Below are 10,455 nucleotides of genomic sequence, written 5' to 3' on the forward strand. Positions count from 1 at the left end.
ATCGAGAAAATTCATTATTGAACGAAGCGCATAGCGCTGAGTTCAATAATTATTTTCGAGATTTGCTCTATAAATCCCTTAGTGCACTGGGATTGTTTCAATAACGATATTGTCAGTACCGCCATAGAAAAAAGAAGATTCCTAACGCACATTTTGCAATGCGCATTTGAATAGGCATAACTGTGTGGTCAGGTCGTGCACAGTAAAGATCTACTTTTGTGTGGGGTGTCTCAAGTGTGTCGTGCTTTCGTCACACGCATTTTAATTTCTGTTGGTAAATTCCAGTGTAGCGTTAATCTGAACAGTGATGATCTTTCAGAGAGACCTCATTTGAACTCGGAGAAAGGCTCTTCATTATTTGCGATTCGAAACCTTCAGTCGAGCTTCGACGGATTGACTATGCGGAGTGACTCCCCTTGAATTGACTCAAAGCGGGACTCGACGGTTCGCACATTTTCAAAACAAATGTGGCATATTTCTCGTGTTCTATCTTCACTCATCGGGGAGTCTGATACTAAATATGAACGGTAAGAATGCTCTGAACCCTACACGTATTATATCCCCATCGTTTTTTCGTTCACATTTGCCCAACATGTTAATTTGCTGAGCGGGGTTAATGTCGTCTGCTAGACTACCTGCCAACCTGGGCAATGGAACGACTGCAGTCTGCACTGAGTCTGTACGCATAAGGCAGGCTGCTAATAAATCTGTAAGAACGTTCTGAACCTTACACGTTTTCGATTACGATTGTTCTTGCTTTGAAATAATAATTCTGAAACCATTCATTTACTGAACTGATGTAGTCGTATTTCTGTGTTGTCTGCTACAGAGTCGATCGAGTCAGTCTTCCAAACTGGTCTTGCTGGTACGTTATCGGAATAACACTTGTGTTTTCTGTTAGCCGCTGGGAATTGTATACTAACTCATCATTTGGTAATGTGGATGATAAGCTACATGCCACTAACACGGCATATGAGAAGAATCTATGCAAGTCGGCGAAAATTAGATGAAACACAGCGGCTTCTATTTTTTTAGATCACTGGCACTGGCACAGGCACATGCAATCTGTCAGAAAAAACCCACTTCTGCTTTAATTGAGAAGCAGGGAATTTATGGTCATTTGGTATTGTGGAGAATATAAGCTACATGTCATTAATTAATTCTGAGGATGAGAGCACAGTCTTGCTTAGGCAAAGGGCGCAAGAATACGCTCTGTGGAAAAGTTAGCGCACTCCAAGAGTGCGCTAACAGTTTTAGCGCATCGCCGTTAGCCAATCAACTGGTTCACATCAGTCATGCGACACCAGTACTTACTGACAAAGTACCTTACTGGGAGAATGCAAGTTTCCAGTACAAAGGACTTAACATTTCTTACATACTGATTGACTAAAATCTTTACAAACATTGACTATATTCTATACAAGAAACACTTAACAAGGGTAAAAGGAGAAACAGAACCGTTAGTCGCCTCTTACGACATGCTGGGTAGCATCGGGTAAATTCTTTCTCGTCCCAACCAATACGGGACTCCCCCTAACCCGCGGGGGGTATCGCTTACACGATATCTTTAAAGAAATGCAAACAAAACAAGCAAATCATACAAAATGTAACCCATCCTTGAAAAGAATACAAAGAACACACTCAAAATGCATTTGGAAGACATTACAAAACGTGATAAAATTTACATTGTTTGTTTGTTTGCTTAACGCCCAGCCGACCACGAAGGGCCATATCAGGGCGGTACATTTACATTGACTGACGGACAAACTGCAGTTGATTGAAAGACACACACACAATCACAAAAGTGCCCTGTTAACAGAACTTGCTCATGAATGAAAAATCATGCAAGCGTGAAGACACCAAAGAAAATACGATAGGTCTGGCATCAAATATACATCAGCGACGTACGCACCCCAGCAAAGATAGAATAAAACATCAAAGACCAACCTCCGAGTGCCGCCCACCTAATCAGGGGATAAACTAGCCCCGAACCCCAATTAGAGAAGTTACGGTGTCTACGAAAAACAAAAGCTCTAGGAGTACGAAAAAATCATGGTGATAATGACAAAGAAGTGAGAGTTGACGGAATGACCTCAAACACGAATTTGAGAAGTCATGTTTTTTACGAAGAACAATCTGCGAGTACGAACAGTTCATGTCAGATATCGTTGTTGTATATATCTTTTACTAGATGAATACCCGCTTCGTCGGGTAGCCGGCTTCGCCGGAAAGAAGTAGAGCCGAATACCCGCTTCGCCGGGCGAGTGGTGCACCGTACGCGATTGACGCCACACGAAGGAAGGGAGATAAACGCGCAAAACACTGGAGCAGATGAGGAGCGTTGTGGACAGTGACCTTCTAAAAATAGTAACGAGAATATGGATTGAGCGTTGTGGACAGTGACCTTCTAAAAATAGTAACGGGAATATGGATTGACGCCACACGAAGGAAGGGAGATAAACGCAAAACACTGGAGAAGATAAGGAAGAGTTACTGGGAATGGATGAACAGAACTGCGTTCGTGGGCTGAAACTCCCACGTACACTCGTGTTTTAGCTCGAGTGGAATTTTTCGTGTATGGCCGTTTTTACCCCGCCATTTAGGCAGCCATACGCCGCTTTCGGAGAAAGCATGCTTGGTATTTTCGTGTTTCTATAACCCACCGAACTCTGACATGGATTACAGGATCTTTTCCGTGCGCACTTGGTCTTGTGCTTGCGTGTACACAAGAAGGGGGATAAGGCACTAACAGGTCTGCACATAAGTTGACCTCGGAGATCAGAAAAATCTCCACCTTAACCCACCAGGCGCGGCTGGGATTCGAACCCACGACCTTCCGCTTTGGAGGCCGGCGTCTTACCACCAAGCCATTGCGCCCGTCTGGAGGCCTCAAAGGGGGGGTTCCACTGTTAACGCATGCACTAATTCCCTGCAAACGCCTTCACATAATTATGATATCTGTGATGGTTGACACGATCGTTCACACAGGGGAACAAAATCATGTTTGGCACATGAAAATTGGTGGTCATACTGTTTCGTTCGGGTTGAACGTAACCTCAGTTGCACCGGCACGGTTGGCCTAGTGGTAAGGCGTCCGCCCCGTGAACGGGAGGTCGTGGTTTCGAACACCGGCCGGGTCATACCTAAGACTTTAAAATTGGCAATCTAGTGGCTGCTCCGCCTGGCGTCTGGCATTAAGGGGTCAGTGCTAGGACTGGTTGGTCCGGTGTCCGAATAATGTGACTGGGTGAGACATGAAGCCTTTCTTTCTTTCTTTATTTGGTGTTTAACGTCGTTTTCAACCATTCAAGGTTATATCGCGACGGGGACATGAAGCCTGTGCTGCGTTGTGTGTGGCGCACGTTATATGTCAAAGCAGCACCGCCCTGATATGGCCCTTCGTGGTCGGCTGGGCGTTAAGCAAACAAACAAACAAAAAACCTCAGCAGCATCAACTGTCTGCCAACACAAAATGTCCACCGCCCCCCACGAAGAGTCCTCGCTACCCTGACCCTTCTCTCATTCCCATTAAATGTGAGCGTCAAAAAAGCGTGTCGCGATTCATTAGTCATCGCTATGGCAACGGGGATACAACATGAGACCCCTAGGATTGGAGAGTAAGAGAGGAGAGAGAGGGGGCGTGGTGGTGGTGGTGGTGGTGGGGTTATCTTGTATGAGTTGTCCAGTAAATTACAATATATACACACACGATGCACCATCAGATTCTAAAAGAATGACGAGAAAGTGAGGAGAGGGAGGAGGAGAAGCGAGAGAGAGAAGAGGGGGCTGGAAGGGGGGGGGGGGTGGAGGGAGCATTGTTTGAGTTGTTGTCGTGTAAATTACCTGTCAGGTGGAAATGAGGTCAGGGCGTGGGTTGAGTTTATAGTGGATTGGTTGTTCGGGACCAGTGTTGTGGCAAACGATCAGCAGGCAAAACAGACTGATGGGAGCACTTCTGCACGTATATATATATATGCGTGAACGAGAAAGGTATTGTTTTATTTTCACGTGCGCATGCAATTTCACTGATGCGTGCTCGAACACACCTGTCCACGCTCTGTCTGGTCTGGTCTGGTCTGGTCTGGTCTGGTCTGGTCTGGCTTTCTCTCTCTCTCGCTCTCTCTCTCTCTCTCTCCCCCTCTCTCCCCCCCTCTCTCTCTCCCCCTCTCTCTCCCCCCCCCTTCTCTGTCTGTCTGTCTGTCTGTCTGTCTGTCTGTCTGTCTGTCTGTCTCTCTCTCTCTCTCTCTCTCTCTCTCTCTCTCTCTCTCTCTCTCTCTCTCTCTCTCTCTCTCTCTCTCTCCTTCTCTCTATCTCAGACACACAAACGCAGGCACACAAACTCAGGCACACACTCACGCACGCTTATATATAAACAGAATAGACAGATATACAGAGAGAGATACAGCGAGAGACATTTAGAGAGACATTTAGAGAGACATTTAAAGAGAGAGAGAGGCAGAGGCAGAGACAGAGAAAGAGAGAGAGAGGCAGAGACAGAGAAAGCGAGACAGAGAGAGAGAGAGAGACAGAGAGAGAGAGAGAGACAGAGAAAGAAAGAGACAGAGAGAGAGGCAGAGAAAGAGAGAAAGAGAGACAGAGAGACAAAGAGAGAGAGAAGAGAGAGAGAGAGAGACAGAGACAGAGACAGAGAGAGAGAGTGCAGATAGACAGGAAGACCCACAAAGACACAAAGAGGCTTGCACTGATCAACAGTTTTATAAAATTCAGAAATACTAGCCCCAACTTTTCTTTGCAAGACATAAGAAACACAGGCTTCAAAATGAATGTTCAATGTAACACACAATGAAAAGTCCTTTAGAATTCAATAAAACTGATCTGACATATCCCAAGTTGAAAAGAAGTTTAAATTTAAACAAAAATGAAAGGAAAAAACATAATGAAACGCCAAGAAAAATATAATCCGTTTCTTCGCGTGACTTGTTGACAAATTAGAAGCCTTATAAAGAGGCAAACGACATATTTTTGTATGAGATTTTAACTGGTTTTGTCATATTCCCCTAAACAGCTTTAGCCAACCAATGAACTCTGTTGGTTCTTCGTTGACAAGAACCAAAAGAACTCTCTCTCTCTCTCTCTCTCTCTCTCTCTCTCTCTCTCTCTCCCTCTCCCCCTCTCTCTCTCTCTCTCTCTCTCTCTCTCTCTCTCTCTCTCTCTCTCTCTCTCTCTCCATAAAGGACAGGTTGGAAGAATAGGCTTTGCCTGAAACCTTTATCCTTATGTAATACAGGTCTGAGACTGAGTCTGAGTCTCTCTCTCTCTCTCTCTCTCTCTCTCTCTCTCTCTCTCTCTCTCTCTCTCTCTTTTTAAATGCTAGTGTTTTCATGTTCAAAATGTACAACCATGAAACACCCTCATACATCCAAGACCTGTTTGAGCGTCCTCCTGGTAGAGCGAGGCTTTTGAACTATACGCTACCGCTCCCAAAAATTGATTTGTATAAATCTAGTTTATCTTACTGGGGATCGCTTGTGTGGAATTTACTTCCAATGTACTGTAAAACATGCCAAACCATTTCGTCTTTTAAAAAAAACGTTCAAAAATATCTTTGTCAACAATAATTCTCTCCCTACACTTGAAAATCATAACTGTTACTGCATCACATCTTAATCATCATTTTATTAATCCATGAACCACGTTATTATAGCTAGTGTTTTTGTTAGTTTTAACCTGATTACAAATTCTTAGTTAATTAGTTATTTGTTTGGCTGTTTAAAACATGTTATATAAATATATAAATGTAATGTATAATGTCATGTATGTCTAAAAGGGACAGGTTGGAAGATTAGGCATCGCCCAAAACCTTTATCCCTTTGTATTAAAGTTTTGAATCTGAATATCTCTCTCTCTCTCTCTCTCTCTCTCTCTCTCTCTCTCTCTCTCTCTCTCTCTCTCTCTCTCTCTCTCTCTCTCTCTCTCTCTCTCTCTCTCTCTCTCTTGGGCGAGGGCTGGATGAAAAAAGATCTTTGCTGTATCTACTCCATTACCCTCGAAAAATAAAGTTGGTTCGTTCGTTCGTTCGTTCGTTCGTTCGTTCGTTCGTTCGTTCGTTCGTTCTCTCTCTCTCTCTCTCTCTCTCTCTCTCTCGCTTTCTCTCTCTGTCTCTCTCTCTCTCTCTTTTTCTCTCTCTCTCTCTCTTGCTCTCTCTCTCTCTCTCTCTCTCTCTCTCTCTCTCTCTCTCTCTCTCTCTCTCTCTCTCTCTCTCTCTCTCTCTCTCTCTCTCTCTCTCTCGCACCCCATCCCGAACTAACTCTTCATCTTCTTTTTTTCATCCTATCTGTCACGCACTTTCCGAAACCTTTCACGACCCACAAAAACAGCATCACCGCTCTGACATCAAAGAGCCTTTTCGCTGCACATCACCCTCGCAACATCACGGTGCATCTCAGCATGTGCAAATTACAAACAACGAAGCAAAACAGGAATAAGAAGACGAAGAAAAAGGCTATATTAAAGTCACGATTCCCTTGGTCACGATTCCCACACGCACGATTCTCTTTGTTGGTTTGAGCACAAATGTATTCAATCTTAAGATCGTGACATAAGTATGTACATTATTTGGCATTCAGAATTTGTGCGTAAGCATATTATATAATGATTAATCTCTTGGTTCAGTCCTGAATGGTAATGTTCAAGAATACTGTCCCCCAAGTTCAGAAAAGCTGGTGCAAGGGACCAAACTTGAAAGACGGAGAGAACCGTGCGAGCTTATGTTGAAATGAGGTCAAATGGTAAAAACGGATCTTTTTCACTTTGGAATTAAATTCTACTGACGACACAATTTATGGTGGGGAAAATGTTAGCAACAGTGTCTTTTATTTCTGTGACCTTTCTCTCACCTGATGGCCAACCCCCCATGGAGTTTATCAGACCGCTAAATACAGACTTCATTCATTATTCATTAATTACAAATCGTTAAACCTGAGCCGGAATGCAGCTGACAAGTTACCAATTCAGACAGGAAGGTTTATAAATATAATACAGAAGGAACGAGTGTGTACAAAGTGCAATAATGGCGATATTGGTGATGAATTCCATTATGTGTTTAACTGCAATTTCTTTAACGAATTAAGACAAAAATATATCCCACTCAAGTATCGAAAAAATCCAAATGTAATTAAATTTCAACTTTTATTTTCAACAACAAATAAAAAAGTATTGTTAAATTTAATTCACTTGATAAAGGGTATTTCAACAGAATTTTAAACAGGTGTTGATAGGGGGAAAAAATCACACAGCACAAAACAAGAAAAAAATTATTTAAACAGTAGATTGTTTTTTATTTTTTTTTATATATTTTTTTTTATCCACACTTAATGTTTATTTATTTTATTTATTTTATTTTATTTTATCTATTTACGAGGATTTATATCGCGCACGTATCTCACCACACAAGGCGACTCAAGGCGCATGTTACCTATTCATGCCGTGTGAGATGGAATGTTTTACACAATATATCACGCATTCACATCGGCCAGTAGATCGACTGCCTTTAGGCGCTGCATCCACCTTTCACGGCCTATTATTCCGGGTCACACGGGTATTCACAAGAACAACCAGTCCGTTTTGAACTGTCTGGTTGGTATACACACGTAAATAGGCCCAGTGAAATTGAACACTTTATCTGTACATATTTATTATGATATATGCGTGTGGAAGGAGTGTGAAGTTTTATGCATACACCATAACAAAATCCTGTGCTTTGCATTTGGTAAATAAACTGTTTGACTGATTTTTGGTGGACATTTTTATCTACGCCTATACAATTTTGACAGGAAAGACCCTTTTGTCAATCGTGGGATCTTTAACGTGCATACCCCAATGTAGTGTACACGATGTTACGCCAAATACAACGAGAACGATTATTTTGGAGATTTGATTTCCACATTGTAAAACAAGTTATTTGATATTTTATTTTTACAACGGAGCGGGTTTGTGTGTATGTATTGACGGAATACCTGCATTCCTCTCTTTATTGTTCTAGTATTTTTGTATTTATTAATTTGTTTTCTTTTTTTTCTTTTCAAGTACCCCCATGGGGTTCCCTGAAAATAAAATTTGACTTGACTTGACTTGACTCTCTCTCCCTCCCTCCTTCCCCTTCCTCCCTCTCTCTGGGGCACAAAAACAAGCACACTAAAACACTCGTCATCACAGGTAGTTTTTGCGAATTTGAATCAATTTCGCTAATTCCATTCGCAAGCACGTTCATTAAATATTACTCGGAAGTCAGTAAAACAATATCTCCCCCAAGATATATCTTTTAATCGTGTACAGCCTTCGACTCTCCATGTACCCCTATTTACCCCCGGTACTTTACACCTTGTCGATCCGACAAACTTGGCTGAAAAAGAGGGGTCATGACCTGCTCTTGTAGCGTTATGCAAATTACGACGGGTCACGACCTTTTCCTTTGTCACCAAATACCAACAACTCCTCGGCATGAGCTTAAATTTCAACGTGTTGAAGCAGGCCCGGCCTCAACACTAAGGAGCTCCGCTCACCTATGTAAGTAACTTTAGCAGGACCGAAGACGCACTGCATGAAAGGAAAACAGGCCAAGTACTCGTCATAATCCCTATCGCGGCATAAATAATAAGCAGTGGGTCGTCTGTGCCGCTGAAACTGCGAAGGTATATTCTGCCCTTAAACAGTAATTTCCGGAGTATAAATGCACAACAGATTTCGACAAGCTCAGTACAGATACAATCTTGCGTGAGGTGTGTGGGGGGGGGGGGGGGGGTGTCGTGGAATCAGGCTAGGGGGAGTAAAAACGGCAGTGTTTGCCGAAATGTTGACAAGCAAGAAAAATTAAGGTGTGGTAAAGGGCAGAATATACCTGCGCAGAGTCAGCGGCACCAACGACGCACTGCATATTATTGATGCTGCGATAGGGATTATGACGAGTACTTGGCCTGTTTTCCTTTCACGCAACGTGTAGCGGGCTGGGATAATCTGCAGTGCGCCGTCTGTCCTGCTGAAGTTACATAGGTGAGTGGAGCCCCTAATGGGCAGAATATATCTGCGCAGTTTCAGCGGCACAGACGACGCACGGCCTATTATTTGTGCCGCGATAGAGATTATGACGAGTACTTGGCCTGTTTCTCTTTCATGCAACGTGTAGCGGGCTGAGATAATCTGCAGTGCGTCGTCGGTCCTGCTGAAGTTACATAGGTGAGCGGAGCTCCTTAGTGTTGAGGCCTGCTTCAACATGCCGCGGAGTTGTTGGTATTTGGCGACAAAGGAAAAGGTCGTGACCCGTCGTACATATGTGAGCGGAGCCCCTTAGGTTGGCTTCGAGTTTCCCCAAACTGCGCATTTTGAGGTCTACAGACATGGTTCTAAGCCTTGTATACCAATATGCAATTCCTCAACGCAAGTTTGTTACAATGTACTGTATTTGCGTTAAAAGGTATTACACACACACACACGGACGCACGCACGCACAAACAAACACACACGCACGCACAAACACACACGCACGCACGCACACACACGCAATGACACACACACACACACAATCATACACACACACACCCTTAACCCCCTCCCCCTCCTATTTCTAGCCTCTGACCTTTTCTTCCAACACAACCCCCCCCCCTCACCCATGCTACCCCAACCCCCCCCCCCCCCCCCCCTCAGTCTCTCAAAAAAAGTAAGTGAATACATTCAACACAGGGAGGAACAGCACCCAACGCTAAAGAGACTGAAAGGTGTATGCCCACAGGTGCGCTGATGCATTATAAACGAGTGGAGTCACCCAGCGCTGACTCCGTTCCGCCATCTCTGTTCACACCTTTATCTCACTTCCGGCGGTGTAGTGACGCGCGATGACACCTTCAGTCATTTCTCATTCCCCGTTACGAAATTATCGATCGACCCGCGTCAGCTTCTGTCATCATCATTATTTACCTGGCAGCTTGGGTTCAAGTTTGGAATGTTCCTAGTCATCAGTGTATTTTGTTCATTTTTTCGTAGATAAAAATGCAAAGTCATAAACATGCTTTAGTTTTTCCTCGTTTGAAACATTTCAGCTGAACATTTGTGTTTAGTGTGTGTGTGTGTGTGTGTGTGTGTGTGTGTGTGTGTGTGCGTGTGTGTGTGTATGTGTGTGTGTGTGTGTGTGTGTGTGTGTGTGTGGTAGTGTGTGTGTGTGTGGTAGTGTGTGTGTGTGTGTGTGTGTGTGTGTTTTGTGGGTGGGTGATGTTTTTTGGGGGTTTTTTTTTGTTGTTTTTTTTGTGTTTTTTTTGGGGGGGGGGGGTGGGGGGGAATACATAAACATAGTCATAGGTATTTGCCCTTTTTCTCATGTGAAAGAATTTAGCCTCGAATACTTCTTACATTTGTCCTCCTTGTTAGCAATTCTCTGCTTGGAAAAAAAGACAATCTGGCATATCTGCTGTTTGAAAATGTATGGACCCTTCCTGGTTGGTAATG

At 43.5% G+C, this 10,455-nt stretch overlaps 1 protein-coding gene across 1 annotated transcript in view; it reads right to left on the reverse strand.

The window, feature by feature from the left end:
* LOC138955354 (uncharacterized) overlaps window positions 1–9,865 on the reverse strand; it is a gene marked incomplete at its 3' end in the record, with an annotated part of 22,187 nt that extends 12,322 nt beyond the window's left edge. The window contains exon 1 of the mRNA XM_070326969.1: window positions 9,826–9,865. Within this exon, the coding sequence (XP_070183070.1) occupies window positions 9,826–9,865 (40 nt within the window). The remainder of the gene's footprint in view (window positions 1–9,825) is intronic.
* Window positions 9,866–10,455: the final 590 nt, after the last annotated feature.

The sequence above is a fragment of the Littorina saxatilis genome, unplaced genomic scaffold (assembly GCF_037325665.1).
Source record: "Littorina saxatilis isolate snail1 unplaced genomic scaffold, US_GU_Lsax_2.0 scaffold_694, whole genome shotgun sequence".
NCBI lineage: Eukaryota > Metazoa > Mollusca > Gastropoda > Littorinimorpha > Littorinidae > Littorina > Littorina saxatilis.